Here is a 23,934-nt window from a genome sequence, read left to right on the forward strand (position 1 = left end):
AACTGTTGCAAAAAGCCATGATCTCAGGTCCAGAAAATCCAAAGATTCTTATTCCCTCATATTCACCACACTCATAAGAATAAAAATTGGGAAAGGGAGGGAAACCTAAAAATGGTTCATACTTGCCAATAAAATGTTAATGAATTTTATTAATAAAATATGAAATTCAATCTTGTGATAATTTAGTTTTTGAGGATGAATCATACTGTTGGAGCATTGAAAGTGAATTTGTATTGAGGAAAAGATTTGTTATTACTCAAAAGTCTTTCTCATAATAGCATCTTTGCCTTCACTTATTCATTCATCTGCATCAGACACAAATACCTGTTGTTGCTTAACACTGATCTGGAGGCAATAATGAATGCAATAGATACATGAAGACTTTAGAGGTGAAAATTAGTGAAGTCTGACCATGATGATTTGCAGATGATTTGATAAAATCCTTGAAATACAAGAATGTCAATTAAGAAACTCATTATGGACAAGGGAGAAACTACAGTAAGCTGGTGGATATAAATTTACCACATAAATCAACATCATTCATAAGCACAAAGAATGTTCAGAAGATATAATTTAAAAAAGTCATATCAAAGATAAAAACTTCAGATAAAATAATAAATTTATCCATCTGGGTGAAGAAACTTTTGAACATCAGTGGACGACTAGAAGAAGGCTTCAATAAATAAAAGGACATACCTTATCGTGGGTAAAGAAAATTCAATTGTTCTTAAGCCAATTCTCCCTGAAGTCAGTTTTCCCCAAATAAATCTATAATTCAATTTAATCACAATTAAAAATTAGAAAAAATTGTGGTATTTATGAGGCAATTATGGGATATTAAGGATTTATTGTTAAAAGTGATATTTAGGAGCTTATGTTATAATGGTATTTTGACTATTACAAAAAATTCATATCACTTAAATTTACATATTTAAATATTAAGTGATGAAGTGATAGACCTGGGATATGCTTCAAAATAATTGAAAGGAGGAATTGGATGGGAAGATTGATGGAGGATGACAAGGAATGATCATCGAAGTTGGTGACTGGTCCATGAAGAAAAGCTCCCTTACACTGTTGTATGTGTTTTGCATTTTCAATATTAGAATTTTGTATTTAAAACATATACATAAAAGATCAAAGTATTAAATTTTAAGCCAAGTTAATTCTAAAACTATTATGGAAACAAAAACTTAGCAGGAAGCCAGGAAACCTCTAAAAAAAGACAATCAATGGGCCTCCCCGGTGGCGCAGCGGTTGAGCGCTGGGTTGCGAAGCTGCCCTTGGCCTCTGCAGCGCCGGTTCGATCCCCGGCTGCTCCCCGGCCACCGGAGGAGGGTCCCACATGGCGCGCAGACCTCTCCTGCCGCCCGCTGCTCCCCTCAGCAGTGTACTTCGGTCCTTCTGCCTGTTCTGCTCCCCGCTCTGGCTCTGGTGAATTCTCTCGCCCTCCCGTGCTTCTGACTGTACCCAGTGCATGTATAAACAGAACAAACAAACAAACAATAAATGAAAAAAAAATGCCTCTATAAAAAAAATAAAATAAAATAAAATAAAAAATAAAAGATCCAAAAAAAAAAAAAAGACAATCAACAAAGGGAAATAGCTCCATGAGACAGGTATGAAACAAAAACTGTTTGGTACTGAACTGATAGGCCAATGGAACAGACAAAAGTCTGCTTATTATGTAGCCAGAGAGAGATTTACATCTCTGTGAGGAAGTAGTATATGATGAAAGTGTGTCTCAAAAGGGACAAAATCTAATCCAAAATTGCACCCATATTTTCACATGCTTTACAAACAGCATGATTAATTCTAAATGGAGTGAAGGATTTTTTTTTAAAAAAGATTTATCTATCCATTCATACAAGCACTGGGTACAGTCAGAAACGCGGGAGGGTGAGAGAATTCACCAGAGCCAGAGCGGGGAACAGAATAGGCAGAAGGACCGAAGTACACTGCTGAGGGGAGCAGCAGGCGGCAGAAGAAGTTGGAGGCCAGTCCGAGGGCAGCCTTGCCAACCACTGCACGACCAGGAGAGGCCCTGGAGTGAAGAATTTAAAGTAGGTAATGAAACCATAGGAAAAAAACAACTTGGGCTAGTTCCTGCATGGTATTGAATAGGAAGACCCTTCTAAATAAGACTTAAACTTCAGAAGTTATGAAAGAAAAATAAATTAACAATATAAAAATAAAACCTGGGGCTTCCCTGGTGGCGCAAAGGGTTAAATCTAAGTACAATGAAGCTATCTAGCCACTGCAGTACCCACTTTCATCCCCAGCCCCCAAGCTAACCCACATGACCCAATAGAGCTCTCCCGTCTTGCCAACTGCTCCCCTCAGCAGTGTATTTCAGTCAATCTGCCTGTTCTGCTTCCCACTCTGTCTCTGGTGAATCCTCTCAGAGTCACACTCCCACACCTCTGGCCTACACCCTAGTTTGTGGATGCATAAATAAAATAAATCTTAAAAAAAATAAAGGGCCTCCCTGGTGGCACAAGGGGTTAAGCACCGCAGCACTATGAAGCAATCCGCAGCCTCTGCAGCACGAGAGTTTGATCCCCCGCTGTCCAGAGAGCAACGCACATGGTGCAGCTGACCTCTCCTGATTCACCTGCTGCTCCCCTCAGCAGTGTGTTTCAGTCAGTCTGCCTGTTCTGTTCCCCACTCTGTCTCTGGTGAATGCTCTCAGCCCCCTCACCTCTGGCCTGTACCTCAGTTCTTGTATGCATAAAAATAAGTCTTTTTTAAAAAAAGTTTTACTTTCAGCAGTTTTTTCGGTATTGACACTAGATCTTTCAGGTTTACTGTTTGCATCTGTTATTCAATAATTCCTATAGATGTCAATTACTTTAATTGTATAAAACTTGTTACTTTATCGTTTGTGATAGTTATCGGTCTGTCTTTTAACCCCGTTGCAATAACTTTGCTGAAATACTGACACATTAATCAAGCATTTCTAATTATAAACAGATGTCACAAAGTTCTTTTAAAAGGTGAATTCTAAGAACCGTTTGGAACTTCATCACTAAAAGCAGATGTTGCCCTCATCCAGGGGCGTGACACGGAACCCCAGCTACCCGGCGCGTGACCCAGAACCTGACCTCCTCGTGGGGCTTTGTTCTGCACCCCACTTCCCAGCGCCGACTCTGGGCCACACCTCCTCTCTGGGCCTCGTCCTGGATCCGCATCCCCCAGGGCGTGACAGACAGCCGGTAAGCGCTAGCACCGCGGAACCAATCGATGCGTCGAGCGTTTCCGGCGGGACACTTAAAGAGTGACACTCGCTCTGGGGCTCGCGGACGCTCCGCTACCCCGTGGCGCTATGAAGTTTCGGGCCAAGATCGTGGACACTGCTTGTCTGAACCACTTCACTCGTGAGCGGGGGCCGCGCCTGGGGGGTGTGGAGAAGACAGGGGAGGGTGGACCGGAAAGTGGGAGTGGGCCACGGGAAGATGCCGCTGGGCCCGAGGAGCTGGGGGCATGGAAGGATAGAGCCCTGCGTGCTCGGCGGCGCGGGCCGCGCTGGGATGGGGGCCGCCGGGGCAGGGGCGCGCGGCTGGCGGGGCTGGCGCGGGGGGCGCTGGAGAACGGAGCTTGGGGTACTGGGGGTGGGGCGAGGAACTCTAGAAGGTGGGGCTGGGAGAGCTGATGCCAAAGATCGCATCTAAAACTTGATGCCAAGCACCTGCCTTTTTAAAAACCAGCGTTAGGCCTTATCCGTGGATAACTCTATTTGGCGCAAACATCCCTTATTGGCCACTTTGGTCCCTCCACTCCGGCTGTGACCAGCCTGCTCTGACCATTGTGTTGCCCCACCTAGTGGACCCTTCTGGGCGTTAATTGACACCCAAGCCTCAGTATCTTTATTACTATATTGATGGAGCGTAACTCAAGTATTAAAGTGGTTTGCAAAGGGATGCCAATGTTTATCCTCGGAAAATAATTTTTCTCTGAAGTTGGAACTTGTTAACCACAAGTAACACAAGTTAAGTTGGCCTCTAGGATGCTTGCCCTGCTTCTAAGTAATTCTTTACTCTAATCCCCTGCTGTAGGAGTCAGTAACATGATAGCCAAGCTTGCCAAAACCTGCACTCTGCGCATCAGTCCTGAGAAACTCAACTTCGTTCTCTCTGACAAGGTGGCCAGTGGAGGAGTGAGCATGTGGTGTGAGCTGGAGCAGGTGAGAAGAGGCTCCTGAGAGGCCGGGAGTGCCCTGAATGCCATTGGAAAGCGCACAGATGGACCCCCTTTTTTTCTTCCCTTAGGAGAACTTCTTCAGCGAATTTCAAATGGAAGGTGTTTCAGCAGAAAACAATGAGATTTATTTAGAATTGACATCAGAAAACTTATCTCGAGCCTTGAAAACTGCCCAGAACGCCAGAGCCTTGAAAATCAAGCTTACTAATAAACACTTTCCCTGTCTCACGATCTCTATAGAACTGGTGAGTAGGATAGGAAGAATTCTGAAACTTCCCAGAAGGAATAAAGTAGATGCAGGCTTAGGCTTTTGAACAGTAGTGGAAAGCTAATTAGTTTTTATTAAGATATAAGATCTGGCACATAAATATTATTTTCCTTTTGGAGTCAGTTTCTTTATATAGCATTTTGATCACATAATATTCCATTAGGATGTCAGATCCTAATGGAGTCTTTTTATATCTGCATGTCGTCATTGCTTTTAGTGATGCTGTCACCTAATCTGGAATGACACCTCATCTGCTGTAATACCTTTATTTTTTCTTAAACATTCCATTGTTTTTTTTTTTTTTTTTTAAGATTTATTTATACAAGCACTGGGTACAGTCAGAAGCACAGGGGGGTGAGAGAATTTACCAGAGCCAGAGCGGGGAGCAGAGCAGGCAGAAGGACCGAAGTACACTGCTGAGGGGAGCAGCTGGGCAGCAGGAGAGGTCTGCGCACCATGTGGGACCCTCCTCCGGTGGCCAGGGAGCAGCAGGGAATCGAACCAGCGCTGCAGAGGCTGCGGGCAGCTTCGAAACCCAGAGCTCAACCGTTGTGCCACCCGGGAGGCCCTGCTGTAATACCTTTAAATGACCTCTCATTCTTGAGCAAAACATTTATTTTCCATACTACTACCAGATGAATTTAATGCACATGGCTCTCCTCAGAACACAAACATACCACAGGCTCTCACTGCTCAAGAATGAAATCCACATGTGTGGCCCATTTTTCTTAGAGTCAAATGGGAAACTGCTATCTGCTGAGTGCTTCCCTGGTTGTATCACTTTCTTTGCCAGCGACCAGACTTTGGTGATTCTGGAGCTTCCATTTGAATCTCTTTGTTTTTCACTCTTTGAAACCTTGTCTTCCTTTGGTGGGTAGCATCAGTGTCACCACTCCCTCTACCTCCTCCTTCTTTGCTGTACTCCTCCTTTATGTGGTATGTATTTTATTACTCTTATGTGTAAGTGTTGGTAATGTTCTTCAGCTTCATAACTTTTTCACAAATCTTTGTAATCAGGCAGTTCTTGGAGCTAATCAGAGTTTTTCACATCACAATGTAAGGTTGGTGTGTTTTTTCATTTACTTAAGGAATAACAAGATAATAATATGTAATAATTTCCTAACCCAAAGTGCAGGATACTTAGTTCTATTATATGTTTTATAGAAGCCTATGAACATATATAAACATATATACCATTGTCAGCATTTCAGTCATGCACACACACAGCACACCAAGTGTCCTGTGCACAAAGAGTGGTCTCTTGGTTCCTTCAACATAGTGAGTTTATTTAAATCTCACAGCTGTTTATTTAAATCTGTTTATTTAAAACTGATTTATAAAATCAGTTTATTTAAATCTCACATGCTGTTCCCCCTGTTGGCACAATTTTCTCTTACCCTTATCTGCCTATGACTGGCTGCTACTCCTTATTCTGTTGTAGTCTGAAACAACGCCAAAGAGGCTTTTCCTGATGTCCCATTTAAGAACCCAAAGAATCCTCAACTGGTTTGTTTTATTTTCTGAAGAGTGTAATGATTGTATATATTATATATAGTTTGTACAGTTTTGTCGTTTTGTTTCCTTGCTTAATAATTCGTTTTTATCCACAGGAACATTGGGGACCTTGTCTTATTCACCATACCTCCTAGCTCTTACTAGGACATCCAGAGCTCAATAGACATTCCATAAATATTTGTTGAATGCATTTTGATGGGTGAATTGAAAACAACCCACTTAGATTTGGTATTTTAGCTTTTTTTTTCCCTTTCAGTTCTTTTTTTTAATACTGACATTGAAATATTTAAAATATCTTCTCTTACCAGTTATCTTTGTCAAGTAGTAGTCGCATTGTAACACACGACATCCCTGTAAAGGTTATTCCTAGAAAATTGTGGAAGGATTTACAAGAACCTACAATCCCAGCATCTGAGGTGAGTTCATCATATATTAAATGGCATGATTTAAATTTTTAGAATTTACAATTTTTTATGTGAAAAGTTCTGTTTACCTGAAAAGAAAGGGATACTCTTTTCTAAAGGATACTGAGGGGAAAAGTTTGGAATATTTGTCTTCCGTTTACATAAAACATCTTAAAGCACTCTTGCTTTAAATAGAAAAAAACACTCTTTACAACTAGAGGCAAGACTATCTTAGTAATCGCACCTAAGTAAAACTAAACAAAACTAACCTATTTTGGAGGCCCATCATATCTCTTGGGAGTTATGTCTTGGGCTCCAGTTTGAGTTTCACAGAATTTAATTTGTTCCTCATCTTGTAAGAAGCAATGTCTAGTCTATGTATGTGTGAAAATCAACAGGCGACTTCCCTAGGCCTGGTGACAGGAGTCTCAGAGCCATCAAAAATCACTTTGATGCCAAAGGGTCTTTTGCCTTTTGGTCACAATTTCTTGAAGAAGAAATTATGGAAATAATCTTACTTTTCCTGGAAGACAGCTGCACTACTTAGAAAAAGCTGCATTGCTTCCATCACTATTAGCAACCCAGTCTGAGTACTGGTGCAGGAACTTGCTAGCCATATTTTTTCTGAGTAGGATAAGTCCCCTGAGTGGGTGTGAGCATCTCTAGAGGACAGCCTAAGAGGCTTGGTCCCTCTGGACTCATATAGGGGAATCTCATTCCTGGAACCAGAAGAATGCCCCAGGGACCTGGTGACCAGGGTAACCAGGGTAGGTTCAGTGAAATTAACCAGGGTAGTTTCAGTGAAAAAGAAAGATTATTTTCTTTTTGTATTTTAAAATGAACTTTGTTCACACAATTGTAAACCACATGATTCCAGCTTTTAAGTATACACACATTTCAAAATAGGCAGTGAGCACCTGTTAGTACTTGGCTGTATTATTTTTAATATTTCTGATATTTTCTTGTTGGTTTTCTAGGTTAGTATTTTTTTACCAGGCTTGAAAATTATGAAGAGTGTTGTGGAAAAAATGAAAAACATCAGCAATCTCCTTGTAAGTAATTTATAACTTCCTTAGAAAAGAACTCTGCCATATGTGGTTTAGACTGTGTGTCCCAGGAGTAAGTTTGCCTGGGGGAGGTGTATGTGGTTCTCTCATGTTCCCAGGTGGAGTCCAGGATAGACAGAGTCCTATCATTAAGGTGGGGACCTAGTCTGTTGTTGAGCATCTGCAGCTTTACACATGCCCTTGACACCTGTTTATTGCTCCTCACTCTCCTTCATTGTGGAATGCTTTCATATTTGTCCTGACCCCTTATATTTATAATTATGGCACATTAAGAATATGTTCAGCAATTCTGGCTTTCTTACCTTACTTTTTAGACAGATATATGTTTTATCTGTTAATGTGTATGTTTTAGTGAATCGCAGCAGTGAATTTGGAGTGTCCTTATCTATATGTCAGATGTGTCAGGTATCCTTAGTTTATACCTGTCTGGCTTTAAAAACAGCTCTCATGGCAAGAGTAAGGACAGTTTAGTTTTCAGTTTATTTTTATGATGATCTATTGCCCATATCATGAAATGTTGTAGTATGTGACAGTGATGGGGAAATTGTGTGGTTTATCCTTGTTCACAGGTGGGATTATCCCAAATTCTTCCTCACTCACCTCCCTTCTTTCCCACTACCACCAAAAAAAAAAAAAAAATCCATATGATAACTTTAAAAACTACTGTCCACCTGAAGGAGCCTAAATTTTTGTTCTTTACTATCTTCCAGGCCTCTTCTATCCCTCGGCCACACCTTTCCTTCAGAACCTCTAGACTCTTCATACTTCCTCATGATGCCAGTTTTTCAGGTTCTGTCGCTGCCATTTCATACTTGGTTTCTTTTCTGCCATCTTCCCCCTGAAAGCACCTAGCCATTCTCATGGTCGTCCTAACACCTGGACCTTCTCTCACTGTCCTTACTGTGAGACACTCTGCAGCTGGGCTGTTCTATATAGTACTACCTGATAAATTGCCTGTGGGTATCTTGGAACCCCTGCTGAACTGCTGGCTTCTTGACAATGGAAACTATCTTCACGTCATTTCATCCCAGCCACCTGCTATAGGAACACCACTCACAGGCAGTTAGTACATATTGTATGGACCTGGAATGAAATTTAGCTTCAATAGATCTTCAGAATTGCAAAAGATTTCTAAGCCTAGAAAATGCTTATGAGCCATTTTATCTCTACAGTCGTAATTTTCTTTCACTGTATAATCTTTATAGATTTCATTTTCATCATAGCCAACTTTTATTAAAGCTGTGTTGTCTGACAGTATTCTTCCACAGCTGCCTGCTGTTGATCCAGTTGTCAGCCTGGCAACTTCCTCTGGGGACATCTGGGTACCTCCAGAGAGGTACCTCAGAGGGGCCCAACAGAGAAAAGGAGGCAATTAACCCAAGGATTCATTTGTTTGTTCTTCTGTCCAATGGAAATGAGTCAGCAAAGTAGCTGAGATTGATAAAATCATCAGAGATATTTTTCTTTTCTTTGGAATGTTTAAAAAACATTTTGTGGAGTGACCTCTGCAATCTGGAACACTAAGTGGGAAGTTATCAAATGTACATAAGTTAGAGTATCCAAGTATATAATGAGATATACTTGGGTGACCAGAATTCTGTTTGTGAAGGTTACATGTGATAGACTTAAGGACTGAAGACATTGAAAATACCTACTCTTTAGAGCCTTCTATCTTGAGACCTTCAGTCCTTTCCTTCTACCTTTAATGGACTGTGTGACCCAGGGGAGGGGCTTTGCTTGTGACTCATGTAGGAGCAGAAAAATCAACTTGTATGGCTAGCTATCTACATTGTGTTTTAAGGCAATTCTTCATAGACTAATGTGTGTGGGTGGCCCTAGTGTCTTGTTACAGTGCAGGTTTTCATTTAGGAGCTGGGCTGGAACCTGAGACTCCAATGCTGATGAGCTTCAGGGATGCTGGTGCTGCCGGTCTTTGGACACATCAGATAGCCATTCTTTGTGATAAGAGCTGTGTTGTTTTTTTTCTTTAAATATTTTCTCAGAAACGTGGACTCAGAACTTCATGGGTCAACTTAATGGTTAAAACATGGGAATCTGGGTTTATGGATGAGAAATATGATGGTGTGGCAAAAGTGAGTCCTTGGAGCCACACAGACCTTGGGCCACTGACCTTGCTGCTCAGCTTCATAAGCCCCAGTGCTGGGTGTTACCTGAAGTGGGGGTGGGGTGACACAGATATTATTACTTGTTGTCTGTTGAGAGATAATTTATGTTAAAGACCCAGTAAGATCAGCTCACTATTCCATAAATGGTTGGTAACATTAATGAAACAAGGGAAGATGTACAGTCTTATCCAGATCCTTAAGAAACAGTATGTTGATGCAAGTAGTATTCTGGGTATCAGCCACAGAACAGACTTGAGGCTGATGTTCAGAGAGAGAATTGGCCATTTGTTAGCTCCCACAGGGAGATTGCTCTCGTGCCATTGCCTGCTGCTGGGTGTGCTCAGCAGAGACAGGTCTGACATTTGAATATTCACATTTTAGGAATTTGAAGAAAACCTTAAGATGTGATTAAGCCTGAAGTAAGTCTAGGAGCACTGTGAGCTGCTTTCTTGAATTCATCTTTTATCAAACCATCGTTTTTCAAAAACAGCGAAAATGTACAGCTTTTGGATAATGCTTGTTTGAGCTTTATAGAGCCCAGGGATAGCTCAGAATAGTCACAAGGATTGTTGACATATTTTATTTCAGTGTTGCTTCTGGATTATAGGAGAGTGGGCTAAGAAATATAGCAGTGTATTTCTGAGTAGTGGAAGGTTGATAATGAATACTTCTCATTCAGAGATAAAATTTCTCGTTTCTGTGGCATGTAAGTTTGGGGGCTATTTACCTACTTATTTTTTTTATTTAAATATTTTATTTTATATAATTCTTACATCTTTTTTCATCTTTGCACAATGTATGCATTTTCATCTATTTTTCTACTTAAAGTGAAGAACTTCAGAAACCAGAGCTGACCTGAGTCAACAAAATTTTTTGCTTTTGTTTGTAGAACTCTGAGAAATAATCAGAGTTCACCAATTTGAAGAACCAGAAGAATGGATAATACTAAATTGTATTCACTAGGTATAGACAGACTTTGCCTCAGCAGAGCAGGGGTCCCCCATACTCTCACCTGGCTCATCGCTTCACTGTACCTGTGCCAGGCACTGGCAGAATGAGACCACTGTCTTTATCTTGGTAGTTGCTAGGTGGCAGTCTTGTTAAATATTGGTTGAGCAAATGTGACTTGCAAACTGCTTTCCAAAGACCTGACAGGCTTTTAGGAAATGGGCAGATGTCAGTGTCAGAAAGATAATGTGTCATGGGCAGATTAGGGAAATCTTAAGCCCTGCGGTGGCATTTGTGTTTCCCTATGGACTTCATTTCTTGATTCTGTCCAGTTAACAAAACCCATGTATTGGTATGGTTGAGGGTGGAGTGAGAAGACTCCTTTGTGATCTGGGGAGAAGTCAAAGGCATTGGGAGAGCGGAGGAGATAGGAGGACATGTAGAAATTTGGGGATTGCAAAAGGTATCACTGTGCAGACAGTGCACCAGCAATGTGGCATCATAGCCTGAGAAATTCTGGATTCCTGAAAGTGTTTCTAGACCTTCGTAATTCAGAAAACACATTTTCCAACATCTGAGTTTATTTTTTGTTTATTTTTTTGAAAGATTTTTATTTATTTATCCATGCAAGCACTGGGTACAGTCAGAAGTGCGGGAGGGTGAGAGAATTCACCAGAGCATGAGCGGGGAACAGAACAGGCAGACTGAAGAAACATGTTGCTGAGGGGAGCAGCAGGTGCAGCAGGAGAGGTCTGCGCACCATGTGGGACCCTTGCCGGAGGCCTGGGATGAAACAGGCACTGCAGAGGCTGCGGGCAGCTTCGCAGCCCAGCGCTCAACTGCTGTGCCACCATGGGAGGCCCTGAGTTTATTTTTTAAATAAAGGTTTTTGTTCTTAAAGTCTAAAGGCTTTATATTTATAACTAACTTTGTAGTTATGATACGGTTTTGGTAACAAGCATATTGATAAATTCTACATTTTCTTTCCCATTTTTCTCTTATTTTGTCGTAGTCACATTATGTCTATTTTGTCAGAGCATAAAATAATTATAAATTAATTCTGTCCCTGTAACTCCCACCACTTAGTTTTGAATTTCACACATGTCTTCTACAACTCACCCTCTAACAGATCACTCAGGAAGTATTTACAGGAATAATATTTCAGTAGTTTTCAAGAAAGTGTTTGAAATGTCGCTTTGGCTTTCTTTCCTTGTGCCCATTACCTTTTGGTATGGAGTGTTTGTGTCTAAGAATAGCTGTCATTCTGAGTCTGTTTCACTTAGAAATAGCTTGAATTTATTAAAGGGAGGGAGGCTTGAATTTACCCATGGGATTTTTCTTTTTGAAATCTAGATTGGACATTGCAGTCAGAAAGGTGTACATTGTGACCTTTTTATATTTAGGTCCATATCTGCATGGGGCACAGTCTTAGAATGCTGGTTGCTAGCTTGTCTTTATTTCCAATGTTATGGTTTTCTGGAACTGCTAGTAGACGTGAATCTTTCTCACTATCTTACTTGTTTTTTTCTTTCTGACCCTTTTTATCTCTTTGTTTTTCACTTTTTGGTCATTTTCTCTTACTGTACTCTGTATAGTAGTCTTTTGTTCTTCTAGTTTAGTTTCCATTTCTGAATTTTTCCTTATATTTTTAATTGCTTCCTGACCTTATTAGCTCTCTTTTTATAGCTGCATGCTGTCTTTTTATCTCATTTCTGAGCTTCCCTAACTTTGATTCATACTATTCTTTCAGAGCTGCTTTTCTTAATTTTTCCTAGATCTTTTTGAGATGTTACACTTGGCATCTGTTTTATGCAGTGCCTTCACACTTCTAAGTGTGCTATGTATGTATATAAAGGTATTTCTCTCATTCTTTTTTTTTCTCCCTAGAATCTCTTAGTTTGGGATTTGACCAGAATCCTGTTGTTATAGAAGGTTCTTCTAAGTCTTTTAGGAGCGTCCATTTTAAGTGTGGAAGTAAACCAGGGTAGTTTTCTACCTTCTTAACTCCAGGTTCTCAATTCCCTTATAATCACAAAATACTAAAAGCTACCTCTCCTACTTTTCTGAGCCCTCTCCTCTCTCCTTCTCTTATAAACCCATGTCACATCCTGTTTGATTTGAACTTTTGTGTCTTCCCCTCCTTTCTCAGTACAGGTTCTCCTGTGAGGAGCTCCTTTTGGTTCCTCCACTACCCCAGTTGCCCAGTCTCCCAGCAGAGCTCCCCTCCCCCATTCCCCAGTTCCACCTGAGCTTTCACTCTGAGGGGCACTTCTCCTTGGGTATTAATAGAATTCCTGAGTTCCTGGTTCCCAGGCCTTGTTTCTCTGTACTGCCTGTACCACATGGGTTTTGGTGCTATTAGGAGTGTTCCGGGGTTTGTGTAGCACCTTGTCACCCTGTTTTGTGGAAGCTGATGTCTATGGATTTCTTTCTTTTCTTTTTTTAATTTTTAATTTTTTAAAAAAAAATACTTTCTTCCCTCCACCCCCTCAGGTTGAGTCCCCATAGAATTTCTTTCCCCAAGGCACGCTTGCACCATCACCACAGACTCCTGTTCTTTTTGTTTTTAAGACTATGTAAAATACTCAATTTGCAGATTATTGAAGCAAACCTAAATGGAGAATTGAACTTGAAAATAGAAACTGAACTAGTATGTGTTTCGACTCATTTTAAAGATCTTGGAAATCCTCCATTGGGTAAGTTTTGTCATGTTATATTTTGCTGTTGATAAATCATTCCAAATGATTCCCTTACTGAGTCTCTGAAAAGAAAAAGGTTGAAATTCAATACCCTGTCTTTCTTACTTGGGTAGAGAACAAATCACCAAGGTTGGAATGATCTATCGCTACCAGGTAGTGGGGAGAAGGCCTGCATGGGTACGAGGAGAGGAGACACTCTTTCCTCACCTAGAAAAATCTGGGGTCAAACTAAATAATCTCCAAGAACTTGTCCAATTCGTAAATTCATTTTTCTGCTTCTAAAGATTTCAGTTTCTCACCTGAAATGAAGTCAGAAAGGTAGATTATATTTATTTCCTCCTAGTTCCTTTAATACTTATGAAATTTTATTAGCAAATGCATAACTTTTCACACATGTTGTCTCATACAGAGTGATAAGGTACTAGGGAATCAATGAGCAGTGAGAGATGGGTGACTGACTGGATGTGTTCAGAGATTATTAGAATCTTGTGTAGAGCTCACAGTGGAGTCAGCATAGTCAGGGATTGGGGTTGGTGGGTAGGGAGGGTGCTCAGCCAGCATCTAGGCAAGGGACCAGGGACACTTGTTCCCTAACAACACTCTTGTGTTCTGAAGCAAGTATAATAGGCTCATGCCACTTTTAGAAATGTAATTTAGTACTATAAATCTTACTATAAGTGCATTATATATCATCACAGGGATTTTTGTACTGAAGAGCATACTATTACAGCAAAATAAAATCCATATGATTAATGCTTTAGTAATAGTTGTATGAAATGACATATTTTGGTAGTAAGTAGCATAGAGTGCTTTACTTGTGATACTTCACCAGCAGCCGAAAGGATGTTTTCTTTATTATTCCACTCTAGAATGAGAGACTTTGAGTTAGCTATGTATATTTTAGCTTTCAAACATATGTAAGAGTGCTAGTAGATGTAGTTTACTCTGCCCTGAAAGGATAGATGGGTCATATATCAGGTCCTTGAAAATTAGCATAGTATTTTAAGGAGCCAGGACTTAATGGTTCTTTAATGAATGATGTTTATACCTTGTGACATTTTTCCAGGATGTTAAAATCAGTAGTACTGTAAATCATATACTTAAATAAATGATCATTATGCTATCTCTTGGTTCCCTATTACATCCAAAGATGATGTATTTTAAAATGTTCATGTCATTTTAGCCTCTGAAAGTGCTTCTCAAGATAGGAACCCAGAACAAATGGCTGAAGTACACATAGACATTAGGAAACTTCTACAGTTTCTTGCCGGACAACAAGTAAATCCTACAAGGGCCATATGCAGTGAGTTTGCATTTTGATTTGTTTTTCAAATTTCAGATATTTTAATCAATTCTGATTTGATCAGTTCTCATAATTTTATGCAATCTCAGAGAGGTAAAGATAAACCCAGTCACTGGGACTTAAGTTTTCTAGGGTTAGGAGGCATTTAGCTTTTGGTGTTCCTGACTTCTTGGCTTGCTGACTTGGCAGATGGGTCTGAACTGTCTGTGCCAGAGAGCAGCTGTCAAGAGGATTTGTGCTGAGTACGTGTTTGCCATGTTCATCTCCCCTCAAGTGCTCTGTCCAAACCCCCAACCCAGCCTGCCCATTTTCTGAAGTTCCGTATATTGGCCTCTGTGCTTCTTGCTGGCCCCCAATTTATTTTAATTAGATATTTATTTACTTTTTAATATTTTATATATTTTTTACATCATTGTTCATTTTTAAACAATGTTTGCTTCCCCTCCCCCCCTCATGTGTAGTCCCCTAGAATTTCCTTCATCAGTGCACCCGTACACCATCACCTCAGTCCCCATGCTCCTCCCTCTCTCCCTCTGATCAATCTCCCCCTTCCTCCTCTGCAGGATGTCTCTTGACCCCCAGTTTTTAAAGGTGGCCTTTTGATTCCAGCTCGATCTACTTTCATCAGTTATATACCTGCTTTGGCACACTTCATTCATTGACCACACATGAGAAAATTCTTGCCAACCAAGATTTTTCCAAGATCCTCCTGTCTCTTTGCTACTAAGATTATAACACCTAAAAGGATCCTGTGGCTTTGTTTAGAAGAAACCCCCTTTTATGTGATAACTCCTGGCTGAGCACTCAGGCACAACAGAACAGAGCTGAGAAGTACAATGCAGGAGTATACCTAGTAGTCATCCAGTTGTCAGCATTCAGTAGAGAAGGAAAAGAAAATTCTAGATGACTGTGTCAAGGACCAACCCTTTAAAATGACAGATAAGAAGGGAAGCAGAAGAAACCAGAGAGGAGAGACCTCAGGAAAGCAGCTTGTATGTTAACACAGTGATGGATGGATAGTGCAGAAGATGGGGGGGCCAGAGTTAGGAAGGAAAAGCTAGAATGCTAGATCACTAGATGAGGGTGGAGGTGAGGGACAAGTGTCCTGCTGCATCCTGAGAAACTTTGGCATCGACTGTGCCATGGATGCCTGTAGGACTGAGAGTGGCAGAGGCCACTTCAAGGTTTAAGACCACACTTTCAAAAGCCCAGTGTTCATATCAGTCACCAGGGATCCCCTAAGAGTATATTCTTAGCTCTGGGCTGGCTCTTGAGTCTCTGATTCTAACAACCTCCTGGGTGATACCCGTTGTCCCTGTTGAGTAGCCTGAGCTAGCCCTCATGTGTGCAGATTGCAAACATGCCAAGTGGGGATTGTACATCCCTACGGATGTTCTGCTCACTCATGCCTTGAGCTGACATTGTGCTCAAAGGACAGAGGAATATTTTCATGGACAAGGTTTGTTCCCTTGGAATGGTGACTGATGTACTCAAATGTAGCAGAGAGCAGAACCAGCAAATTGTGACTTAGCAAAAGTTGAATTCCTCATACCTTCTCTTTACTCCAACCAACCTCCTATTCTATCTGTGGTTTCTGTCTCTATGGGTGGCGTGTGCCATGTGTGGCTCTGTGTCAGGCACTGGTTGTACTCCCTGATCCCCCAGTCTCCACCCTGCACATATGTGCTCTCCTCCTGCTCATGTGATTTTGCTGCTTCTCTGGTCCCTTTTCCCACTTTGTATTCACCAGTGACTATTCTCTGCAGCTGTGGCTCACTCTTATGGTCTGCTGTTTCTTTTTTTTTTTTTCTTCTTCTGAATCTATTTACTTTTAATTAATTTATTTTTAACTGAGGTAACATTGAGGCAGCCCCATCAGCTTATTATTACCACCCTAATGTATCTACCACCAACTCACCCGTACCCTGCCACCACAGACCGTTATGTCTCCCATCTTCCTTCCTGCACTCCCCTTGGTGCTTCAGTTCTGTAGTCAGATATCAAGGGTTAGTTTTCCAACTTATCTTTATCTCAGTATTTAGTTACTTTATATTCCATATATTAGTGACACCATCCGGTATTTATCTTTGTCCTTCTGACTTACTTCATTTAGCATTATCCTTTCAAGGTCCATCCATATTGCTGCAAATACCATGAGTTGTGTTTCTGCTTGGCTTCTAGCTCCAGCTGGTCTCAGCCAGGTTTTCTTCTGAGCCTTCAGGCACAGTGTGGTTGCCCCTTCACCCTCCCTTGCAGCACCTATTCCCCTAACTTGAACTGCTAGTGGACCCTGGCTGCTATGCCAGAGACACTGTTGTCACTCCTTCCTCTCCCTTGGGTCTTTGAAAAACTCAGTGGCTTCACACTTTCATTTCTTTTTAGCCTTGTGCTAATGCCCTGGAGTTCACCTTTAGTCATACACAGTGGCTGACTGAGGTCCTTGATAGGGTTGGGAGCATCTCTGAAATCACCAGGTAGGCCTACTGCAGTACTCCCTCCCACACTCTAGTATGTGACCCTCCTGTCACAGGTGGAAGGTGAAACATGAACATGGCTTTTCTCAGCACACTGAGGTTGCTTACTGGCTGGAAGCAGCTTTTCCCTGGAGGTGTTGATTTGGGTAAATGTTGCCAGGAAGTCTGCCTTATGGGTGTTCACCACAGGCTTAGAAGCTTCCCTTCCCCCTTCCTCTGTCACTGCTGGCTGTGAGTGAACTAGCCAGAACCAGGCACTTCCTTTAGCATCACTAACAGTAGAAAGCAGAGAGACCCACTCACTGCCCTCTGGAGAGCCCAAGCCCCAGGAGGAGAGAAGACCTCCAACAGGGATGACAGTGAGTGTGTTAAAATGGCCTTTATAGTAATGGCTCTTCTTCTCTCTCTAGATATTGTGAATAACAAGATTGTTCACTTTGATCTGCTCCATGAAGATGTGTCCCTGCAGTATTTCATCCCGGCCATGTCATAGCACTGCCTGGAGAGATAGTGAGGGCAATGTGTTCTAAGTCATTTGTGAGTTCTCACAGCAGCACAAATCCTGTACGTTTTACATTTTCGTCTGTAATATTCTAACTAAAAATTAATGAAAGAGTTGGGGAAATATGTCACTTGTTATTTCTTTGACTGTTTTGTCCATGTCTGTTTTGATTTCTTAAGATGCTAAAAAAAAATCACTAATTTATCTAGACTTTAATAAGCACTTTCTTATTGAACTAGAAATCCTTCTATATTTAGAATTGGCATAGGAATCAACATTTGCAAAGGTGTTGCTGTTGAGCTTGGCACTTTTTCCCCATGCTGCTGTCTCCAACTCAGCACATTATATGGAAGTCCTCCCTGCAGGAGCGGACCTGGAACACTCATATTTCCTTGTGTTCACCTCTCCTTCTTCCTTGGTTGCTCAGAACATCGTGGGATATCTCTTATGCCTGCAGTGCCTGGAACCTTGTGTGACACCCAGGACACTAAGAGTCCATTCTCAGCGCCGTGAGAGCCACCAGGTGACCTAGCTGTCAGGTTGCCACTCCTCCAATGTCTTCCTCGGCTGTGGCTCCTGGATTCTGTTCTTTATTTTCATCCTACCGTGCATGGACCTGTCATTCTTGGAAGAACAGCTTTGTGTTTGGAGTAGGAGCAAACAAGATCTCTCAGTGTATGCCTCGTGCAGAGACCTGCTTCTGTCTGTCATAGCAGGTGCTGCTCCTTGGGGGTCTGCTTGCTCCCCCAAGGCACTTCCACCATCATCTCTGCTATGATTAAATCTCCCTTGCCCTGTGGAGAGGCACATTATAAACATCTTCAGGTTACATGGCAAAGTTAAATAAGGCAGTTTGCTTGGAATGAAAGAAAGAAATGAGAAGTTAGCAAGAGTGAAAAGTTCTTTTATGACCTTTTCCTATTATTTGTAGAACCAATGCATTTAAGTCTTCTGGTGTTACTAATGTTCAAATGGGATGTAGATTTTGTTAAGCCAACATTTTAAAATGAGACGTCATTTTAAACTACCCCTGTTTGGCTTATAGCAAAACCAATTCCAGCTGTGGTGTTAAACTTAAAGATCATGGTACACATTGACGTGATACCTAAAGGTAGTTATATAAAACTTAAACTTCTATTAAAGAAAATGTGTTAATGACTTACCAATGTGGAAAATGTGTTACTTTTGATTATTTAGATGATGATTTTTAAATGTACAATCAATATATATTGTCTTTTGGTATAAGAGGGAAAAAAGTACTTTTTTTAATATGCCTTGTATATCTTAGTATGCATATTCTGGCCTCCTTTTGTTGGTGTCTGGTGTCATGGGCAGCCCGAGAGAGACCTGGGGCAGAACCTCTCTAGATCAGAGCAGTCCAGACATCCTGAGATGAACAGTGTGGTGGCTTTACTTGGCAGGTTAGGGAAGTGAACTAACTGCCCTAGAATACTGACTTAGGATTTATCATCACCCTTCCCCTCCCACTTCTCTGCTGACTGACCTGAATAACCAATCCTACTTAAAATAGGCATTTATCATTCATTTTACAGATCTGGAGAAAAGTATTTTAGTTTTAAATCTGCTGTAGTAAAGTAGGCTTTAAGTAATACCTCATTAAAAAATGACCTTATGGATGGTTCAGAATTTTTTTTTTCTGTAGCCATGGCTAACAGGGCCTTCACAGGGAGTTAGGAAGCCATGTCAGTTTCTTATCCTTGCTGCTCAGTTTCCCGAAGCAGAGGCCTTTCAGAGCCCTGAGAGTCTGGCTTCCCTCCTGGGCTCACTGGAGGTCCCTAGTAGAAACTGAGGCCTGTGGAATGCACAGTGCTGCTTTATTGAACAGCCTACTAGGACAACTTTCTGTTAAGTCAGAAAAAGCAATTTAGTCTATTTAGAGGAATCTGTATAATTTGCAAAATAAACTTGTTTCAAGACTAACATATTTCAAAGTGTTGAGGTCTTTTAAAATAGCTCTGGATTTTAGAGTCACAGTTTCACTGTCTGCAGTCTTGTGAGACTTGGCTGTGTGGGCAGCAGTCCTGGGTGCTCACACTTGGGCCAGTATCTTTTGGAACCATTTCTGTAGCTGAGTTTGGGGCCATCCTTTGCTGGGTCCCTAATCCAGCAGCTTATGACAAATTCCCAAGTCACCCTCACTGAAGGGAGCAGCTCACCTACCATAGTGTTCAGGCCTGGCAAGGTCCCTGCTCCCAGGTCCTGGAACATGGACCTAACTTTAATTCCAGGCTGGAATTCTGATTTTGTTTCTAGGTAGTGGAGGTGTTTACTGGTATTGTGCTTGGCATTGTTGCCAAGTAAAAAGAACATTGATTTGAAGAGATGCAGTTCTGTCCATTTATATGGATTTAATGGGGTCTAAAAGGAAACTTGAGTATCTGTGTTTTTACAGCTTCTCAGTGAAGTCACTGAACCAGGAGGCACAGGATAATCTGCTAGAAGATGACGGGGGATATGCTTTCATTCCCAGACACTGTGGGTGGGAGTAACTGAATTCTACCTTTCTGGAGTCTAGTATGAAAAGTCCCAAGGCACAAAGGCCTTTGTGCCTTTTGACCCAATACTTAATGCTTGTGGGAATTTGCACAAAGATAATCAAAGATACTGTAGTACTGTTGTACTGGAAAAAAGCATAAAATATCCTAAAAACTTATAGGGAATTGGTTAAATAATCTATGGCTTGCCCCAGTATTTCATGCTTTATAAATAATGTTGCAGGAAAAAAATATACTGCTCTAGTCAAATGTTTATGAGTTAAATTAAAAAGCAAATTAGATCTTAGTATGTGCCATCTGATCTCAGTTTGGAGACTAGCAGAGTATATATGTATATATGTGTGTGTGACAGAAAAGGATTGGGGAAAGTACCAACATTTATACCTGGTTATTTTTGGATGTTTTGTTTCAAAACACTGATCTTTGTACACTTAAGCATCTTTTAAAAATTTTATAATCAACTTTGTAACAAAAAATAAATTATTTTTTAAGGAATCAAGTAATATTTATTATTTGAATGCAGTACATAACCAATTTGCAATTATGGTTTCCTCAATATTGGACTTAAGACTTTCACACATGTCCTTACTTTTGTCATGTGAAATTATAGCATGTTCAAAATACTGAGTGGTAACACTGCATTGTGGAGTCATTTCCTATCATACACTTAGCCTGAATGTGGCCCACTCAGTGTGCAAAACTGACCTTTGTGGTGAGGGGAGAAAGACCAGTCATTAGGTGGGCCAAGGAGGCTCTGGGAGAGACAAACTTGTCAGTTTGCTAACTACTGACCAGTTAGGGAAAACACAGACTCTGGCACTTTTCTAAATTGTGAAGTACGATTACTACAACATATGAATCCTTACATAGTGAGTCTGTACTGCTATCCAGTAACTGCCAGTAGCCCTGAGGCCAGCTTGCTTAGCACTTTCCTTCATGTGCCAGGACAGCACTGTGCCCAACAGAGTGCTGTTTAAACACTTCAATTCTGAGGAAACTCCTAACTTCCTTAGGGAGGAAATTTGGATTTTTCTGGGTGGGGCCTCTTCCCTCACAGGAAACAAAATCAACAGTGATCTAAGACTTCATCTTGGGCTTTGTACTTTCCTTGGGTCTTTCACTGAGTAAATCTTGCCAAGGCGGCAGGGTGTATGGACCTTCCTCCTGACTCTTACGCCCCAGGTATGCCCCTTGGTAAGCTTCCCAATGCAGCCCTTCCTGGGGCTTTGCCAGTTTCTGAGCACGCCCTCTTGCTAAATCAGAATATCATGCTCACTGAGATTTTTGAATGCTCCTATATGACATAAATGGACCTCCCTTCATATTAGACCATCTGAAATAACAGAGAACTGTGGTGGCTTCAGCTCGGTGTTGTAGGGAAAGTTCTAAGGGCCTGTGCCAGCAAACATGGTGTGACAAATCACATGTTCTATATAATATTTCATAGTGTCAGTTATCTATATTGACTGATGTTTTTATTCAATGACTTTAAGGGGAAAACTCCAGATAAAAGGACAGAGAATGAAAGCAATGAAAAGCAATGATAGATGGGGCTGGGGTGATGCAAGAGTCATACACTACTCAAATTTAAAAACATGTATTTTAGAACTTAATAAATTACCCCACAGAATATGTGTTGACCTTTATTTTAATAGTTGCAGTGGAACAAGACAAATAAGATAAAAATGGTTATGTTAAATTTCCTGCTCACTATGTGGTTTTGAGAGAGAAAATTCTCATGACCAAATAAACCCTTTTATGGTGAAAAGTGATTTCCATGGTGATCATTACTTCCCTTCAGTGGAATTGCTACAGGAGGAAGGGAGGAGGTAGAGAGAGGGAGAGATTAAAAGAACCATTAATGATGCCATCCTCTAGACTCCAGAGGACCAAAGGCATTTGGGATCAACCTATCACTACATGTAGATAGGGGACTATGGATATTTAATTTTATTTTCAAATCAATGGGAAAAGTGATTTTCGAAGAGATGGATGTCATTTATTCAGTTACTTGACTTGAATAAGACAAATGTCCTGCTTTTAGTTCCAGCTGTAGCAAATGTGTTTTCTCCAACTTAGAATGTAGGTGTAAAAGTGTCCCATGATGGCTCCCCCTTACCAGAGTGCCCAGCTAATTGCATGCGGTGACAAAATTAACTGCATTTACTATGGAAGAGCTGCCTTTGAGGCTCAATAGATGAATTAGTCCATTTCCTCTGCTTAGTAACACCACCTAGGACAGTTATCTTAGAGGAAGTAGCCAGAAGCAGGTGTGAGCTGAGTAAACACGGTTTTTCTGAGAAGAGTGTTTTTCAGAGGACATTCATGATTGGCTGATTATCTGAGGCGCTAACAAGGTGGGAGGCATATAGCTCTCCTTGAATGGAGAAAGGGTTGTCCCTGTGCCTTTAGGACCTGCCTGTACTCCTTTGCCTGAGCCCCCTGATTTGGGGGGCTGAACTGAAGGCGCTATGGGAACTGTCTGCATGATACTGGGGTGGTTGGTGCTAGTTCAATCCCTACCCCTGCTTTGCCTGGTGCAGCCCATTCCTGGGATCAGCTCAACTGAAGGTAAGTTAGTATTTACCAAGATCTTAGCAGTTTCCTCCTATTTTTCTCACAATTTAATAAATTACTAAAATTTGCTCAGGTACCATTTTAGGCTCTGTGTTTTGATGTTGGGGCTGCTCACTGAGGGTGGGGGTAGGCTGCTAGAGGAGATTTAACATATAAAAAATGAATAAACTTATCCAAGGGACTCCAGGAGGAGTGTTGAGTTGAAAGTGGTGGCTTTGCTAAGCAAGAAGAAAATGTAAGGCACAGCAATGGTTTATCAATGAGAAAGTCACAAGGTGCTGGACTACCAGAAGCTCCATAGGTCTGAGAAAAGAGAAAGAAAATCTACTACCCATGATAAACATAATTCTAGAGTTATTTGTACTATGGTTTATGTGTACACTGAGTTGCAAATGTAATGTTCTCCCAAACCTAAAGCTAACAGCATTTATTGATTTTTTTTTTTCTCTCCACCAAACCATGATCTGCCTCCCACCCCATCCCCATTCACCCTTTCCCCTATGCCCTCTGGTAACCACATATTTTTTTTTTGCCATGTTAAAATATTTACTTTATTGTTTGCATGTAATTGTGGGGTTTGGGGGGCATTGGTACTGATATTCCACAGACAAGTGAAATTTGTTTTTCACTTCTTGTTTTCACTCAACGTAATTACCTCAAGCTCTATTCATTTTGTCCCAAATGTCACTTTTTCATCTTTCTTCACAGCTGTGTGACTATATGCTCCACAGTTTCTCTATCCACTCGTCTATTGAAGGGTACTTTGGTTGCCAAACCTAACACCATTTAAATGGCACCCAGTGCATCTTGAAATGCCAGGCCCAAAGAAAACATTCCTTTGCTTTCTCCATATGTATTCTAATGCCCACACAGGACTATTTCTGTTTTTTTTATGCTGTGAGCTGTGAGTTGAAACTTCAGATGACTGTTGCCTATTCTCAAGTGACCAGTGTTTCTTTTGGACTTTGCATGCCTTAAGCACCTTAAATCTTTCCTGAGTGTGGCAGCATTTAAGTAAACTATTACCTAAGGAATATTATTAAAAACAATAAAAAGTCTGAAGTACAGAATTTGTGATTCAAAAAATTTAAAATAAGTGGCTTTTTTTATTAAATGTAGTAAAATCAGGAAAGTGGATAGTTGACCTTCCAGCCCCTCAGGGCTGCCATCCTGGGTTCTGTCCTTGTACACTGACTTCATACAGAGAAAGTCTCTTCTCTTGTCCTGTTCCTTTGTGAAGGTTGTAATAGGATCCTCCTCAAGTGAAGAGCTTGTAAGTAAGTGATGGTTTCTTAAGTTATTTTTAGAAGGCATCTAACTAATTTTATCCAGAAA

At 41.0% G+C, this 23,934-nt stretch overlaps 2 protein-coding genes across 2 annotated transcripts in view; both read left to right on the forward strand.

Moving 5' to 3' along the window:
• Nucleotides 1–3,325: 3,325 nt before the first annotated feature.
• Nucleotides 3,326–17,497, forward strand: HUS1 (HUS1 checkpoint clamp component; the record flags this gene model as incomplete). Its single annotated transcript, XM_084247237.1, has 8 exons — nt 3,326–3,377; nt 4,056–4,183; nt 4,269–4,445; nt 6,292–6,399; nt 7,365–7,439; nt 13,125–13,224; nt 14,411–14,530; nt 17,415–17,497. 8 exons carry the CDS (start codon nt 3,326–3,328, stop codon nt 17,495–17,497), a joined length of 843 nt encoding a protein of 280 aa, XP_084103363.1.
• Nucleotides 17,498–22,493: 4,996 nt separating this feature from the next.
• PKD1L1 (polycystin 1 like 1, transient receptor potential channel interacting) overlaps nt 22,494–23,934 on the forward strand; it is a gene marked incomplete at both ends in the record, with an annotated part of 154,865 nt that continues 153,424 nt past the window's right edge. The window contains one exon of the mRNA XM_084247735.1: nt 22,494–22,593. Within this exon, the coding sequence (XP_084103861.1) occupies nt 22,494–22,593 (100 nt within the window). The remainder of the gene's footprint in view (nt 22,594–23,934) is intronic.

This window comes from Talpa europaea (assembly GCF_964194135.1).
Source record: "Talpa europaea genome assembly, chromosome: 11".
Taxonomy (NCBI): domain Eukaryota; kingdom Metazoa; phylum Chordata; class Mammalia; order Eulipotyphla; family Talpidae; genus Talpa; species Talpa europaea.